We start from the raw sequence: 18749 nt of genomic DNA, 5'->3' as shown, positions 1-18749 counted from the left end.
GGACTATTTTCCTCAGGAAATGTAGTCCGCTTCATTTGTTGTTTCCTTGCCACAATACCTCTGAGAATCGCGATACTGGTATTGTGACATCCCTAGTGTATTTTAGCTGAATTAACAGTAAATCAGAATATGATTGATGCTTTACATGAGCTCTATATGCCACATTTACAGCCTTGGATTTGCAGATGGTTAGCTTCTAACAGATTGACCATGTATGTGGAGTTAAGTGGTGGGGACTTTTATGAGGTGTGATATTATTACTGCGTCTGGCCGCCATTGTTCAGAGTGGATGTGTCCACTCATCCAAAAGCCTGGAGACAAACCAATGTTCCTGTGGTCAGTAGCCACATCCTAGCAGCAGATTCAAATGTTAACATAACACCATTTATATGACTGGCCTTCAAACTACTGAAAGTCTCTCTACTGGGAGTTGGTTTCCTTGGATGTAGATATATTTCATCCATGACAAGGCAGTGGTCCTCCACGTGAAAGATTGCAGAGATTCATAGAATGTTTCATCACATAATGTGCATGATTGCTTTCCAGCCGAGCGAGGAGAGAGGGGCTCTGACCCTAGTTATTCAGTGGCAGTGCACTGGTGCAACACAGCAAAGCCATTTGTTTTTGTTTGTGTTGTTCTTTATGAAGCCACATGCTCTTTGGTTTCCTAACCTTCCTGGTAATTACCAATCATCTCAACAGCCGCTTGGCTTGTCTGTTGGAAACGCCTTAAAACAGAGAATGTCAACAGCTGTGGTGATTAGTTAGACTAACTGATCGTCAAGTTCCCTTATTAGACCACATTGTTTCCTTCAGCTGGATACCAGAACAGGGTAATATGATGAGCGTTTGTTGCTCCTGCATTTACATTCATACTGAGTGGTGTTGGCCAACAGGGTGCAACACTATTCCCTCCATATCCAATGCATATTGATTCCCAGAGATTATGATGAGATCTGCAAACTCAGGTGGAAACTCATGTCTCTCTATCTCTCTCTCTTACGCTCTCTCCCCTCTCTCTCTCTGTCTCTCTCTCTCTTTCTACACCCCCTCTATCTCAAACACTCATTTTCAGGGTGTTTTTCTGAATATTTTCACAGAGACCCCCTGTGTTTGACCTTGCATTACTAGCAATGAGGAAATTGGCATGTACTCGGCGTTTAAAGTGTGTATTTTAGGGTTGTCACGATACGATATCTGATTGTCCATGGCAACAAGGAAAACACAAAGCAGGCTAAACTCTTCAGTCTTTAAAAAAAACAACTGCATGTAAAATATTGTGTGCTATAGCTTGGAAAATAAACATGATTCTGGTTGACAACATAGGGCTGCTTGTTTCCAACATTTTTCCTCAGGAAATGTAGTCCGCTTCATGTGTTGTTTCCTTCCCACAATATCTCTGAGCATCGCAATACTGGTATTGTGACATCCCTAGTGTATTTTAGCTGAATTAACAGTAAATCAGAATATGATTGATGCTTTACATGAGCTCTGTATGCCACATTCACAGCCCTGGATTTGCAGATGGTTAGCTTCTAACAGATTGACCATGTATGTGGAGTTAAGTGGTGGGGACTTTTATAAGGTGTGATGTTATTACTGCGGCTGGCTGCCATTGTTCAGAGTGGATGTGTCCACTCATCCAAAAGCCTGGAGACAAACCAATGTTCCTGTGGTCAGTAGCCACATCATAGCAGGAGATTTAAATGTTAACATAACACCATTCAAATGATTGGCCTTCAAACCACTCAGTCTCTACAGACAAACTTGAAAATACATGGGTACAGAGTGTAACTATAGAACATTGTGTGACTCTGTCCTGCGTCAGACATAGTAAAACAAGTGCAGGCTCCTGAACAAGGCTACATGGTGTAACTAAAACATTGTGTTGTGTGTGGCACATGTCCTGACGCTGACACATTAAAGAACACATCTCTGTCATACCTGAACCTCCTCTCCTCCTGTCTGTCCTCCCTCCCAACAGTCCCCCCCACCATCCTGAAGCTGGACGAGCCCGAACGTCGCCATGAAACCTGCATAGAGTTCACGGTGCGTGGCAACCCCCAACCCACCCTGCGCTGGTTCCACCGGGACAACGAGATCTCCCCCAGTGACTACATCCGCACTGAGATGGATACCTACCAGGACTACCTAGAGGGATGCCTCAACTTCAAGGACCCCACGCACCACAACAACGGCAACTACACCCTGGAGGCTAGCAACTTCCTAGGAGTCACCACCAAGACAGTGTATGGACACTTCCTCAACGCCCCATTTCCAGACGGTAGGTAGATTATACTAGCTAAAATAGCTATGCTGTATATAATAGTACAGATATATAGTAGGTTCATACCTGTGACCTTTCATTAGTACAACATGATATTGCATGGATCAGTGGAATCGATGAAGCAGAGCTGAAAACTGTTAAGAGAGTCACTGAGAACCAAGTTTTACTGACTTATTAACAGGGTCACTGATGAATATAGAACATTCTCTCTCTCTATTAATAAATGGGATTTATGTACACTACTTGTCAAAAGGTTTAGAACACCTACTCATTCAAGGGTTTTTCTTTATTTTTACTATTTTCTACATTGTAGAATAATAGTGAAGACATCAAAACTATGAGATAATACATAGGGAATCATGTAGTAACCAAGAAAGTGTTAAACAAATCAAAATATATTTTATATTTGAGATTCTTTAAATAGCCACCCTTTGAGAGAATGCCAAGATCAAGGCAACCAGCTTCATGAGGTAGTCACCTGAATGCATTTTAATTAACAGGTGTGCCTTCTTAAAAGTTAATTTGTGGAATTTCTTTCCTTCTTAATGTTTTGAGACAATCTGTTGTGTTGTAACAAGGTAGGGGGGTATACAGAAGATAGCCCTATTTGGTAAAATACCAAGTCCATATTATGGCAATTACAGCTGCAGAGGATATGTTCATTAGAGTTACCAGCCTCAGAAATTGCAGCCCAAATAAATGCTTCACAGAGTTCAAGTTACAGACACATCTCAAAATCCACTGTTCATGGGATACTGTGGTAAACGGGCCTTCATGGTCGAATTGCTGCAAAGAAACCACTACTAAAGGACACCAATAATAAGAAGAAGAGACTTGCTTGAGCCAAGAAACACGAGCTATGGACATTAGACCGGTGGAAATTTGTCCTTTGGTCTGAAGTCCAAATTGGAGATTTTTGGTTCCAACCACCGTGTCTTTGTGAGACGCGGTGTGGGTGAACGGATGATCTCTGCATGTGTATTTCCCACCGTAAAGCACGGAGGAGGTGTGATGGTGTGGGGGTGCTTTGCTGGTCACACTGTCAGTGATATATTTAGAATTCAAGGAACACTTAACCAGTATGGCTAACACAGCATTCCGCAGCGATACGCCATCCCATCTGGTTTGGGCTTAGTGGGAATATAATTTCTTTTTCAACCGAACAATGACCCAACACACCTCCAGGATGTGAAAGGGCTATTTTACCAAGAAGGAGAGTGATGGAGTGCTGCATCAGATGACGGGGCCTCCACAGTCACCCGACCTCAACCCAATTGAGATGGTTTGGGATAAGTTGGACTGCAGAGTGAAGGAAAAGCCACCAACAAGTGCTCAGCATATGTGAGAACTCCTTGAAGACGGTTGGAAAAGCGTTCCAGGTGAAGCTGGTTGAGAGAATGCTAAGAGTGTGCAAAGCTGTCATCAAGGCAAAGGGTGACTATTTGAAGAATCTCAAATATAAAATCTATTTTGATTTGTTTACCACTTTTTTGGTTACTACATGATTCCATATGTGTTATTTCATAGTTTTGATGTCTTCACTATTATTCTATTATGTAGAAAATAGTAAAAATAAAGAAAAACCCTTGAATGAGTAGGTGTTCTAAAGCTTTTGACCGGTAGTGTGGAGGTGAAGATACAATATTATTGGTGTTACTTTGTGTTACTTTGTGTTCTTCTTTTTGATTTTAAATGCTTTATTTGTAGATTTTCACATTTAAGAACATACAGACATTTAGAACAGTACAACATCCCCAGTCCTTCACCCCCCTGCCCACCTCCTGACCCACCCTGCCATCCCTCCCACCCACCCTGCCAAGGCATCATACCAAGAGAAACAATAGCAATAAATCATAATAGTAATACAATGGTAATTACAACAGCACTGCTGACATTAAAACTGTTCTCTATTAGCAGCTCCAGCAACATTTGAACATCTTGGCCATGTTCTGTTATAATCTCCAACCGGCACAGCTAGAAGAGGACTGGCCACCCCTCATAGCCTGGTTCCTCTCTAGGTTTCTTCCTAGGTTCTAGCCTTTCTAGGGAGTTTTTCCTAGCCACCGTGCTTCTACACCTGCATTGCTTGCTGTTTGAGGGTTTAGGCTAGGATTCTGTACAGCACTTTGTGACATCAGCTGATGTAAGAAGGGCTTTATAAATACATTTGATTTGATGATTTGGCTTATAACAGTGCCCCTGAATCCTGGTCTGGTGACCCAAAGTGGCACACCAGCATCCAACACACCGGACCCCAATCAAGGGCTGAGGAAAATGTGTTATCAACAAAAAAATACAGGTCTTATGCCAGAATTTGAATGCAGATTTGCAATGCTGTGAAAAGATGATTGGATGTTAACAGGAAGAAGCAGCTTTATTGGTATAGGCTAAAGTGATTTCGGAATTGGGACCCGATTTTAAAGGATCTCGCGATAATGGGATTCAACACATGGATGCCGAGGTTCATAGGCAGTGGAGAGCACAGTAACAAGACAGGAGATGTTGAAAGGCTTGACTGTAACTCCATGACAGCCCAAGTTGGATCAGCTCAAGTGTAGAAACCTAGTAACACATTTAGATATACACTACATGACCAAAAGTATGTGGACACCTGCTCAAACATCGCATTCCAAAATCATGGGCATTAATATGGAGTTGGTCACCCCTTTGCTGCTGTAACAGTCTCCACTATTCTAGGAAGGCTTTCCACTAGATGTTGGAACATTGCTGCGGGGACTTGCTTCCATTCAGCCACAAGAGCATTAGTGAGGTCAGCCACTGATGTTGGGCGATTAGGCCTGGCTCACAGTCGGCGTTCCAATTAATTCCAAAGGGGCTCTGTGCAGGCCAGTCAAGTTCTTCCACACCGATCTCAACAAACCATTTCTGTATGGACCTCACTTTGTGCACAGGGGCATTGTCATGCTGAAACAGGAAAGGGCCTTGCCCAAACTGTTGCCACAAAGTTGGAAGCACATAATCGTTTAGAATGTCATTATGTGCTGTAGCTTTAAGATGTCCCTTCCCTGGAACTAAGGGGCCTAGCCCGAACCATGAAAATCAGCCCCAGACCATTATTCCTTCTCCACCAAACTTTACAGTTGGCGCTATGCATTCTGGCAAGTAGCATTCTCCTCGCATCCGCCAAACCCAGATCCATTAGTCGGACTGCCAGATGGTGAAGCATGATTCATCACTCCAGAGAACGCGTTTCCACTGCTCCAGAGTCCAATGGCGGCGAGCTTTACACCACTCCAGCCAATGCTTGGCATTGAGCATGGTGATCTTAGGCTTGTGTGCGGCTGCACTGCCATTTCATGAAGCTCCTGACGAACAGTTCGTGTGTTGACTTTTGTTCCAGAGGCAGTTTGGAACTCGATAATGAGTGTTGCAACTGAGGACAGGCTTTTTTACACGCTACGCGCTTCAAGCCCTCGGCAGTCCCGTTCTGTGAGCTTGTGTGACCTGCGACTGAGTCATTGTTGCTCCTAGACGTTTCTACTTTACAATAACAGCATTTACAGTTAACCGAGGCAGCTCTAACAGGGAAGAAATTTGACTAAATGACTTGTTGGATAGGTGGCATCCTATGACGGTGCCACGTTGAAAGTCACTGAGCTCTTCAGTAAGGCCATTCTACTGCCAATGTTTGTCTATGGAGATTGCATGGTGGTGTGCTCGATTTTATACACCTGTCAGTGTATAAAATTTGGCTGAAGTAGCCGAATCCACAAATTTGAAGGTGTGTCCACATACTTTTGTATATATAGTGTATTTGCTGACCAGTAGTAAAGTAAAAAATGTACTTCTTTAAACATGCCCTCTTCATATACACATTGGTTGAATATATCACTGACGAGTCCTTTTCTGTTTTCTTTTCCTACAGATTATGGTGATTATGGTAAGTGATTTTATAAAACAGTCAACAAGAAGTAGTACCGTATGACAAATAGCACCATGATATGCAAGAAATCTCTAGCTGAATAAAAAGTGATTTAAACGATTCTAGGGGGTTATGGTAAGTGATTTATATTTTAAGACCATCAACAATAAATGTAGGTAACTGCCAAAATAAAGGAAACACCAAGATAAAGTGTCTTAATAGGGCATTGGGTCATCACGAACTGCCAGAACAGCTTCAATGCACCTTGGCATAGATTCTACAAGTGTTTGGAACTCTATTGGAGGGATGCGACACCATTCTTCCATGAGAAAGTCCATAATTTTGGTGTTTTGTTGATGGTGGTGGAAAACGATGTCTCAGGCAACGTTCCAGTATCTTCCATAAGTGTTTAATTGGGTTGAGATCTGGTGACTGAAACACACACACATATACAGTCGTGGCCAAAAGTTTTGAGAATGACACAAATATGAATTTTCACAAAGTTTGCTGCTTCAGTGTCTTTAGATATTTTTGTCAGATGTTACTATGCAATACTGATATAATTACAAGCATTTCATAAGTGTCAAAGGCTTTTATTGAAGTTGATGCAATGAGTCAATATTTGCAGTGTTGACCCTTATTTTTCAAGACCTCTGCAATCTGCCCTGGCATGCTGTCAATTAACTTCTGGGCCACATCCAGCCAATTCTTGCATAATCAATGCTTGTAGTTTGTCAGAATTTGTGTTTTTTTTTTGTCCACCCGCCTCTTGAGGATTGACCACAAGTTCTCAATGGGATTAAGGTCTGGGGAGTTTCCTGGCCATGGACCCAAAATATGGATGTTTTGTTCCCCGAGCCACTTAGTTATCACTTTTGCCTTATGGCAAGGTGCTCCATCATGCTGGAAAAGGCATTGTTCATCACCAAACTGTACCTGGATGGTTGGGAGAAGTTGCTCTCGGAGGATGTGTTGGTACCATTCTTTATTCATGGCTGTGTTCTTAGGCAAACTTGTGAGTGAGCCCACTCCCTTGACTGAGAAGCAACCCCACACATGAATGGTCTCAGGATGCTTTACTGTTGGCATGACACAGGACTGGTGGTAGCGCTCACCTTGTCTTCTCTGGACAAGCTTTTTTCCGGATGCCCCAAACAACCGGAAAGGGGATTCATCAGAGAAAATGACTTTACCCCGGTCCTCAGCAGTCCAATCCCTGTACCTTTTGCAGAATATCAGTCTGTCCCTGATGTTTTTCCTGGAGAGAAGTGGCTTCTTTGCTACCCTTCTCGACACCAGGCCAACCTCCAAAAGTCTTCGCCTCACTGTGCGTGCAGATGCACTCACACCTGCCTGCTGCCATTCCTGAGCAAGCTCTGTACTGGTGGTGTCCCGATCCCGCAGCTGAATCAACTTTAGGAGACAGTCCTGGCGCTTGCTGGACTTTCTTGGGCGCCCTGAAGCCTTCTTCACAACAATTGAACTGCTCTCCTTGAATTTCTTGATGATCCGATAAATGGTTGATTTAGGTGCAATCTTACTGGCAGAAATATCCTTGCCTGTGAAGCCCTTTTTGTGCAAAGTAATGATGACGGCACGTGTTTCCTTGCAGGTAACAAAGGTTGACAGAGGAAGAACAATGATTCCAAGCACCACCCTCCTTTTGAAGCTTCCAGTTTGTTATTCAAACTCAATCAGCATGACAGAGTGATCTCCAGCCTTGTCCTCGTCAACACTCACACCTGTGTTAACGAGAGAATCACCGACATGATGTCAGCTGGTCCTTTTGTGGCAGGGCTGAAATGCAGTGGAAATGTTTTTTGGGGAATTCAGTTCATTTGCATGGCAAAGAGGGACTTTGCAATTCATCTGATCACAATTTGCAAATAACTTTCTGGAGTATATGCAAATTGCCATCATACAAACTGAGGCAGCAGACTTGAAAATGTATATTTGTGTCATTCTCAAAACTTTTGGCCACAACTGTACACTTTTACCCCCTATGCTCCTTTGAGACCCCTCTTTCAAAGTCACTGAGATCTCTTCTTCTAGCCATGGGTGTCAAAATAATGGGCAACTGGGCATTTTTATACATGACCATAAACATGATGGGATGTTAATTGCTTAATTAACTCAGGAACCACACCTGTGTGGAAGCACCTGCTTTCAATAATCTTTGTATCCCTCATTTACTCAAGTGATTCCTTTATTTTGGCTGTTACCTGAAGTACCATGACATAAATAGTACCATGACATCTATTTAATAAGCAGAGTAACAAAATGGTAATGGGAGCTTACATTTGATTTCATTTATATCTTCTGATATTTACTACCCTAATTCCAAACAGTTGTTCCTACTATACAGTGCCTACATTTGCTGAGTAGGATTCAAGGTTATAGCTAGATGCCTCTCTCGTTGAAGGACCAACAGGCTCTAGGAGGGCATTTCATTTAGTCTTTAATCTGTTCTAATTTATGAGTTAAATGTAGAGGCACGCACAACCACTGATCTTCATCCCCAGGCCCTCAAATTGACATCATGCCGGAGCTTCATTGGGATATTCCATGCATAATAAATCCTGAATGCAGTCGTGAGAGAGTGACAGATTGTTACTGTCAGGGCTGGAAATGATGTTGGATGAGTGTACTTGGTGGTAGGAAGGCAGGGAGAGGAAGAGGGCAGGCAGAACAGGACAGATGGGTTTGTCAGATACACTCAGCACAGTTCTGTTCTATTCTGTTCCGCTCCCCTACACTCCACCACACCATGGCCTGTTAGCAGAGAGCATGATGGGAGGGAAACCCAGGGGAATTAGTGTCTCCATAGAAGTGGATACAGATGAGGAGAGACTAGAAAAGGTCTCAGTTTATCAGAAATAGAAGCAGAGCTGTGAAGGGCAACAACCCAACTAACACTACACAGTTTATAAAGCGTTAACCATAACATCAGTTAGCTGCATGGATTGTTGGTCTGTGCTGTAATTCTTTCATCTGGTACATACTGTAGCTCAGGGTTGGACATAAAAGTATGTGAAAACGTTTATTGTTGGACATAAAAGACTGAAAACACCAGCAAATCAGCTCCAAGATATGTTGTTTTGGGGGGGGGTCTGTTCGCACGCATAATACACTGAGTGTACAAAACATTAAAAACACCTTCCTAATATTGAGTTGTACCCCAACCTTTTGCCCTCAGAACAGCCTTCATAAGTCGGGATGGACTCTACAAGGTGTCGAAAGCGTTCCACAGGGATGCTGGCCCATGTTGACTCCAATGCTTCCCACAGTTGTATCAAGTTGGCTGGATGTCCTTTGGTTGGTGGACCATTCTTGATACACACAGGAAACTGTTGAGCGTGCAAAACCCAGCAGTGTTGCAGTTATTTACACAAACCGGTGCGCCTGGCACATACTATCATACCCTGTTCGATGGCACTTACATCTTTTGTCTTGCCCATTCACCCTCCAAATGGCACACATGCACAATCCATGCCTCAAGGCAAAAAAATCATTCTTTAACCTGTCTCCTCCCCTGTATCTACACTGATTGTGACATCATAAGGGATCATAGCTTTCACCTGGTCAGTCTGTCATAGAAAGAGCAGGTGTTCTTAATGTTTTGTACACTGTGTATTTGATCGTATACACATGTAAGCAAAATTTGAAATGGTCTGAATGGCCCGTGGCTGAATGTAGTTGATGATCCCTGCTGTAGGCCATACCCACCCTTCTACCCTGCCATCATGGATTACAACTCTGAATGTTAATCTCCATGCCTATGGCTTGTTCAGAATTATAGTGTAGACTGCATGTTATGTTTCAGGATATACTATACAGAACATACAGTATAACTCAAGGTTGTCAGTCAGTACTTTCATAAATAGGACCAATGTATTCTATGTTCTTCTTCACAGGGACTCCTACGCCGACCATCACAGTAACACACAGGCCTGAGGAGGACACGTTCGGGGTGAGTTTGAGAACACTGTGGTGCTGTACTAAGTGGCTTTTTAAACCTAGTGGAGCTACAGCCTGCATACAGCACATTAACATTTTCTTTTTCCTAGGAACAACAACAAAAAGGAGGCTTTAGTTTGAGCTATTTTAATCTGTTTATTTTCCTTTATTTTTCACTCCCTTGCCTTGTAGCTCCCTCCTATCTGCCTTTTCCCTTGTGGCCACTGTGTTTAACAACTTCTTAAGAATGTAATTTCGCTCATCTTTGTGCTGTAATTGGTATAGGTTAATGGTTTTTTTCGTCAGGAATCTTGTACTGGAGGCAGCTCTGCAGAGTGGTCACTAGCTGGCACAGCCATAAGTAATACAATCTGATTTTAACCGTAATCACACTGTTAACCATAATGTCTATCCTTGACCTTAAATGAAGACCTAAAAGCACATTTTTGTTTTTGTCAAATTTTACAATATAGCCAATTTTGACTTTTGAGTTGGCCTATTTAAGGGGAAATCGCTCAGTTCTGCCTCCAGGACAAGAAGACTCAAGACAATAAACATCAACCTGCGTAATTGACTGGATGGAGATGATTTGCTCATTTGAAGGTTTTAATGGGGAAGAGAGCATTGACATGGGAGGAGAGAAGACTTCCACTTAATTTTGTGCATCTCCTCTTTGATTTATCGTTGTATTGTTTTTTGCCAGTGGAGAATGACACATAGAGGCATTATTAATGTGCAGAGAGTGCCCTAACAGTTTTTTGTTGAAGTAACTTATGTAAACCTCAATAATCTACTGCACATTACCATATGATAAAATGCATTCCCTTTAATTTTCGATACTACATTGCACTACTAATCAAGTTTTCACAAACCCTGCATTCAGGCTTTATGCCTGTTGGCTATTCTGTACTTAAGGTAGACATCTTCATTGTGAGATCTACTCTCACTAAACCCTGTCTTGTCCTGCTCCAGGTGTCTATTGCTGTCGGCCTGGCTGGATTTGCCTGTGTCCTTCTTGTTGTCCTGTTCGTTCTCATCAACAAATATGGACGGCGGTCAAAGTTTGGAATGAAAGGTAAGAAACACTAAGTGCTCTTCTGAAAGGAAGTTAGAATAATTTAGACCATGTTTTTTTAGATAGCACCTCAGCTGTATAAATAGAAATTATACTGGGTTTGTGCTTCTGTATCCCTTTCATGCCAAATACCTTGTTGTGTTATCTTTCTATGCCATACCTAGTCCACTTTCACATACAGTATGTATGTATGCAACACACAGTAGTAACATTACACTCGAAAAGGTGCTATCTAGAACCAAAAAGGTTTTTTGACTTTCCCCATAGGATAACCCTTTGATAAACCATTTTGGTTCCAGGTAGAACTTTTTCCACAGAGGAATCCAATGGAACATGGAATCCAAAAGAGTTCTACCTGGAGCCAAAAAGGGTTCTACATGGGACCAAAAAGGGTTATCCATGGGGACAGCCTCAGAACCCTTTTTCTAAGAGTGTACTTATACTTTATCTACTGCTTGTGTTGGTAAAGTATGTGGAAAGGCAGGTGGAGGTGGGGGTGGCACTCATCATACTGCAGATTTGATCACTGTGAAGATGAGTTTTCAGGAGTGTCAGTTATGCCAACCAATTCCAAATATGGCACAGTGCAGCCTAAGCGTATATTTTTGAGTCATATCCAAGCACTACTTATCGCTGTCTTCTTGTGGCTGATGCATCTGGTTCCGCTGCATGTCGTGTTGGACTTGGTGCTCTCTGTGACTGATGCAGTAGTAGTAAACACCTCTCTCTCAGCTTCATGCCCTGTCCCTTCCCCTGGAACATCCCTGTCTCAGGGATGGCTGTGCTGCTGTTAGAAACTGTATGACTGTGTTTACAGTGTTTCAGGTAACACGTGCCGGCTTTGGCTGATGGCTGTGCATTGCTTAGGAGGATTTGGGCCAGTGGTGTCGAACACATTTTCCCCCGGGGGCCGCATTCAGTCTTCAAAGAGGTCGGAGTGCCGCACGGAAAATGTGTTATATTTCCTCTACGTCAGAAATGTGCAAAAATGGTCCTCTATTTATAATTTTGGGAATTTCTGATGCTCCCGGACTGTCTTGCTTTCATTTGGGGGATTCTTAGCGAGCTGGACACAGTCAAGAAACTGTATAAATGTAGGTCCGTTTCTACACAGTTTCCATTTGGTTTCAGTCAGTCTACTGAGGTCGACCCCCTGTCCTCCCCAATATTTAAAAAAAAATATTTTATATACATTGAACTAAACATAAACGCAACATGAAACAATTTCAAAGATTTTGCTGAGTTACAAGGAAATCCGTAAATTGAAATAAATTCAGTATGACTTAATCTATGGATTTCTCATGACTGGGAATACAAATATGCATATGTTGGCCACAGATACCTTTTAAAAAAAAGGTAAGGGGGTGGATCAGAAAACCAGTCAATATCTGTTGTAACCACAATTTGCCTCATGAAGTATGACACATCTCCTTCGCATAGAGTTGATCAGACTTGTTGATTGTGGCCTGTGGCATGTTATCCCACTCCTCTTCAGTGGGTGTGCAAAGTTGCTGTATATTGGTGGGAACTGGAACACGTTGTTGTACACGTCGATTCAGAGCATCCCAAACATGCTCAATGGGTGACATGTCTAGTGAGTATGCAGGCCATGAAAGAACTGGGACATTTTCAGCTTCCAGGAATTGTGTACAGATCCTTGCGACATGGGGCCGTGATTTATCATGCTGAAACATGAGGTGATGGGGGCAGATGAATGGCATGACAATGGGCCTCAGGATCTCGTATCTCTGTGCATTCAAATTGCCATCGATAAAATGCAATTGTGTTCGTTGTCCGTACCATAACCCTACCACCACCATGAGGCACTCTGTTCACAACATTGACATCAGCAAACCGCTCTCCTGCTCGCCCACACGACCCCAGATGTCTGCCATCTGCCCAGTACAGTTGAAACCGGGATTCATCGGTGAAGAGCGCACTTCTCCAGCGTGCCCGTGGCCATCAGAGGTGAGCATTTGCCCACTGAAGTTGGTTACGACACCAAACTGCAGACAGGTCTAGACCCTGGTGAGGACAACGACCACGCAGATGAGCTTCCCTGAGATGAGCTTCCCTGAGATGAGCTTCCCTGAGATGAGCTTCCCTGAGATTAGCTTCCCTGAGATGGTTTCCGACAGTTTAGCACACCTGTATTTGGGGAGTTTCTCCCATTCTTCCCTGCAGATCCTCTCAAGCTCTGTCAGGTTGGATGGGGAGCGGTGCTGCACAGCTATTTTCAGGTCTTTCAAGAGATCGGGTTCAAGGACATTCAGAGACCTGTCCTGAAGCCACTCCTGCGTTGTCTTGGCTGTGTTCTTAGGGTTGTTGTCCTGTTGGAATGTGAACCTTCGTCCCAGTCTGAGGTCCTGAGCGCTCTAGAGCAGGTTTTCATCAAGGATCTCTCTGTACTTTGCTCCGTTCATCTTTCCTTCAATTCTGACTGGTTTCCCAGTCGCTGTCGCTGGAAAACCCCACCAGGCTTCACCGTAGGGATGGTGCAAGGTTTCCTCCAGACGTCATGCTTAGCATTCAGGCCAAAGAGCTCAATCTTGATTTCATCAGACCAGAGAATCTTGTATCTCATAGTCCTGGAGTCGTTTAGGTGCCTTTTGGCAAACTCCAAACTGGCTGTCATGTGCCTTTTACTGAGGAGTGGCTTCCGTCTGATTGATTGAGGCCACTGTGTTCTTGGGGACCTTCAATGTTGCAGAAATGTTTTGGTACCCTTCCCCAGATCTATGCCTTGACACAATTCCTTCGACCTCATGGCTTGGTTTTGCTCTGAAATGCACTGTTAACTGTGGGACCTTATATAGACAGGTGTGTGCCTTTCCAAACCATGTCCAATCAATTGAATTTACCACAGGTGGACTTCAATAAAGTTGTAGAAACATCTCAAGGATTAGCAATGGAAACAGCGTGCACCTGAGCTCAATTTTGAGTGTCATAGCAAAGGGTCTGAATACTTATGTAAATAAGGTATTTCAGTTTTTTCTCATCTTTAAAAACCTGTTTTCGCTTTGTCATTATGGGGTATTGTGTGTAGATTGATATTTTTTTGTTAAATGCATTTTAGAATAAGGCTGTACTGTAACAAAATGTGGAAAAAGGCAAGGGGTCTGAAAAATGTCTTAATGCACTTCAGAAAGCATTCACACCCCTTGACTTTTTCCACATGTTGTTCTGTTACAGCCTGAGTTTGAATGACTACCTCATCTCTGTACCCCACACATACAATTATCTGTAAGGTGCCTCAGTCTAGCAGTGAATTTCAAACACAATTTCAACCACAAAGACCAGCGAGGTTTTCCAATGCCTCTCAAAGAAGGACATCTATTGGTAGATGGGTAAACATTTAAAAAAAGCGCACAATGAATGTCCGTTTGATCATGATGAAGTTATTCATTATTTGGATGGTGTATCCATACCCAGTCACTAAAAAGATACAGGCGTCTTTCCTAACTCAGTTGCTGGAGAGGAAGGAAACCGCTCAGGGATTTAACCATGAGGCCAATATTGACTTTAAACCACTTCAAACCAGTTTAAACCTGTGTCCTCTGACAGACAGTATTTATCAAACCTCTATTTCTCGTGCCTCTGTCGTCCGACAGTTTCTGGCTCATGGTGGTTCAAAGGCAGTGGTTTGTGTAAATCTGCAACGGGCTAGCTATTTTGCAGATCTTTGGCAGCGTTTTTGCATGGGTGTTCACTCCCATTGGCTCTTTTGTGTACCTGAAATATCAGACAATAATGTTAGCTAATAGTTAGGCCTACATACAGTTGAAGTCGAAAGTTTACATACACTTTGGTTGGAGTCATTAACTTGTTTTTCAATGACTCCACAAATTTCTTGTAAACAAACTATAGTTTTGGCAAGCCGGTTAGGACATCTACTTTGTGCATGACACAAGTATTTTTTTCCACCAATTGTTTGCAGACAGGATTATTTCACTTATAATTCACTGTATCACAATTCCAGTGGGTCAGAAGTTTACATATACTAAGTTGACTGTGCCTTTAAACAGCTTGGAAAATTCCAGAAAATGATGTCATGGCATTAGAAGCTTCTGATAGGCTAATTGACATCATTTGAGTCAATTGGAGGTGTACCTGTGGATGTATTTCAAGGCCTACCTTCAAACTCAGTGCCTCTTTGCTTGACATTATGGGAAAATCAAAAGAAATCAGCCTAGGCCTCAGAAAATAAATTGTAGACCTCCACAAGTCTGGTTCATTCTTCGGAGCAATTTCCAAATGCCTGAAGGTACCACGTTCACCTATTCAAACAATACTACGCAAGTATAAACACCATGGGACCACGCAGCCGTCTTACCGCTCAGGAAGGAGGCGAGTTCTGTCTCATAGAGATGAACGTACTTTGATGCGAAAAGTGCAAATCAATCCCAGAACAACAGCAAAGGACGTTGTGAAGATGCTGGAGGCAACAGGTACAAAAGTATCTATATCCACAGTAAAACAAATCCTATATCGACATAACTTGAAAGGCCACTCAGCAAGGAAGAAGCCACTGCTCCAAAACCGCCATAAAAAGCCAGACTACAGTTTGCAACTGCACATGAGGACAACGATCATACTTTTTGGAGAAATGTCCTCTGGTCTGATGAAACAAAAATAGAACTGTTTGGCCATGATGACCAACGTTATGTTTGGAGGAAAAAGGGGGAGTCTTGCAAGCCGAAGAACACCATCCCAACCGTGAAACATGGGGGTGGCAGCATCATGTTGTGGGGGTGCTTTGCTGCAGGAGGGACTGGTGCACTTCACAAAATAGGTGGCATCATGAGGAAGGAAAATTATGCGGATATATTGAAGCAACATCTCAAGACATCATTCAGGAAGTTAAAGCTTGGTCGCAAATGGGTCTTCCAAATGGACAATGACCCCAAGCATACTTCCAAAGTTGTGGAAAATGGCTTAAGGACAACAAAGTCAAGGTATTGGAGTGGCCATCACAAAGCCCTGACCTCATGCTATAGAAAATTTGTGGGCAGAACTGAAAAAGCGTGTGAGATCAAGGAGACCTACAAACCGGTCTCGGTTACACCAGCTCTGTCAGGAGGAAAGGGCCAAAATTCACCCAACTTATTGTGGGAAGCTTGTGGAAGGCTACCAGAAACAGTAGACCCAAGTTAAACAATTTAAAGGCAATGTTACCAAATACTAATTGAGTGACCCACCTGGGAATGTGATGAAATATGTGATGAAATAAATAAAAGCTGAAATAAATCATTCTCTCTACTATTATTCTGCCATTTCACATTCTTAAAATAAAGTGGTGATCCTGACCTAAGACAGGGAATTTTTACTAGGATTAAATGTCAGGAATTATGAAAAACTGAGTTTAAATGTATTTGGCTAAGGTGTATGTAAACTTCCCACTGTAGCTACCAGTTATATTGTCAGGGTACATTAGAATGATTGAACTAACTAACAGTTACATACCATACCGTTCAGCTTTATCACGGCCCCTCTTCCCTCAACTTTTTAATTACGCCGACAGACACATTGATGGTCATTGTGAATCCGGTGTCCTTCTGTATACTCAATGCCGAACTGACAGGGGGGTCATTGATATGTCGGTTCAAACCAGCTCTGAGTCCAGCGTAGCTGCTAATCCCATATTCTTCGGCATTCATGTTTCTCACTGAACCATACAAGTCCCGTAGGATGACTTTCAGCTCCGTTTTTGTTGTATTCCCAAACTCACAATGCATCCCTTTTTCTGCACACCAGTCAGTGAATCAGGTAAGTCCACTTTGTTTGTTTCCCAATGTTATTTTCGTTTCGGTTTCTCTCAAGTTAATCTAAACGTTTATTTTGTACATCGGCATGTCGAACTATTGTTTATGTAGCCATTTTATCGAGGTGAAAAGGCTAAACGTCATAGTCATGGTATACGATCTCACATACACACGGCTAAATGCTGTTTTAGCCAATCGGTATCCAGTATCCAAACTACCGGTGTGTATATATATATATATATATGTATGTATGTATGTGTGTGTGTATTTTTTTAATGTATTTTTTAAATTTTTTAATTGTCAAACCACCCACGAGCCAGATTGGACCCCCGGCCCAGGGGCAGTATGTTTGACACCCATGATTTAGACAATCTCTCTGTCTCTCTTTTTCTGCTTTATTGTTAGATGGAAGATAGTGTTTTTAAAGCACCCTTGTGAAACCTTATACAGATATGACATTTGTGTGTAAGAATGTACCAATTATGGAATTGCTGCCACAAACACACATATATCAAAAGGATGTTCATTGCATTGCTTCTTACTGTCTGCAAGCCTGTAGCATTGTCATTTGTCTTTCATCATCAAGTGGAACTCTAATTTACAATGAGTATACCAAACATTAGGAACACCTTCCTAATATTGAGCTCAGAACAACCTCAATTCGTCGAGGCATGGACTCTACAAGGTGTCGAATGTGTTCAGCAGGGATGCTGGCCCATGTTGACTCCAATGCTTCCCACAGTTGTATCAAGTTGGCTGGATGTCCTTTGAGTTTTGGACCAGTCTTGATACATACGGGAATCTGTTGAGCGTGAAAAACCCAGCAGCGTTGCAGTTCTTGACACAAACCGGTGTACCTGGAACCTACTACCATACCCCATTCAAAGGCATTTAAATATTTTGTCTTGCCACTTCTTTAACCTGTCTCCTACCCTTCATCTACACTGATTGAAGTGGATTTAACAAGTGACATCAATAAGGGATCATTCACCTGGCCAGTCTATGTCATGGAAAGAGCAGGTGTTTTTAATGTTTAGTACACTCAGTTCTCAATTTGTAGTTTAGATTATTTGTGTATTGTATTTGTGAGACATTCTACTGCACTGTTCGAGCTAGAAACATAAGCATTTCACTGCACCTGCCATAACACCTGCAAATCTGTGTATGCGACCAATAATCTTTGATTTGATTTGGAAAGTAATCAGTCCCTGTATCTGATGTTAACAACATTAGAATGCCCCCAGGCCTCCCTATGAAGCCTGTAGTCCTCTAATGAATGCATATACCGCTGGCTGACTGCTTGCCTTGGCACTTTGCCATCTCCACATCGACTTTCTCCATTTCACTCCTGTCCCACAGGGGGCTCTTTTCTCCTCCTCCTGGCTCTATCCCCACATCTCTTCTCTTCCCCCACCCCCTTCCCCTTCTGTGCTTCCTCTCCCTCTGTTTGACAACAACAGAAAGTGCTCTCAATCCTTTTTAACCAAGTTAATTAAAAGCAGATTAAGTTGATAACATCATCGGATGTGGAATAAAAAAAAGGAAGAAGAAATGGGGGGAAGAGAGTGCAGACGTCGGCAGGCAGAGTGCTGGCGGGCTGACGGTAACGGTACTGCAGGAGGGAGGGAGCAGCCGGTTCCGATTGCTTTACTCTCCCAGCTGTTTACATGCGGACACACAATGTCTCCTAGTTCCGCTGCTCTGCATGCATCCCCAGGCCTCGTTCTCTCTCACACAGATACATCCTGGCTTGGGTGTTATTTACGTTTAATGGTTTATCTGATT

At 42.7% G+C, this 18749-nt stretch overlaps 1 protein-coding gene across 6 annotated transcripts in view; it reads left to right on the top strand.

The window, feature by feature from the left end:
* The window catches only part of LOC115151838 (NT-3 growth factor receptor-like), a 289545-nt gene that overhangs the window by 172932 nt on the left and 97864 nt on the right, over positions 1-18749 (top strand). For all 6 annotated transcript variants that reach the window (XR_003867375.1, XM_029696116.1, XM_029696115.1 and 3 more), the window contains exons 8-11: positions 1985-2284; positions 6174-6188; positions 10085-10140; positions 11100-11202. Coding sequence is in view for 5 of the 6 variants with exons in the window: in XM_029696116.1 (XP_029551976.1) it covers positions 1985-2284; positions 6174-6188; positions 10085-10140; positions 11100-11202 (474 nt within the window). In the remaining variant the exon portion in view is untranslated. The remainder of the gene's footprint in view (positions 1-1984; positions 2285-6173; positions 6189-10084; positions 10141-11099; positions 11203-18749) is intronic.

This window comes from Salmo trutta, chromosome 17 (genome assembly GCF_901001165.1).
Source record: "Salmo trutta chromosome 17, fSalTru1.1, whole genome shotgun sequence".
Lineage (NCBI taxonomy): Eukaryota > Metazoa > Chordata > Actinopteri > Salmoniformes > Salmonidae > Salmo > Salmo trutta.
This window is presented reverse-complemented; position numbering and strand designations above follow the sequence as displayed.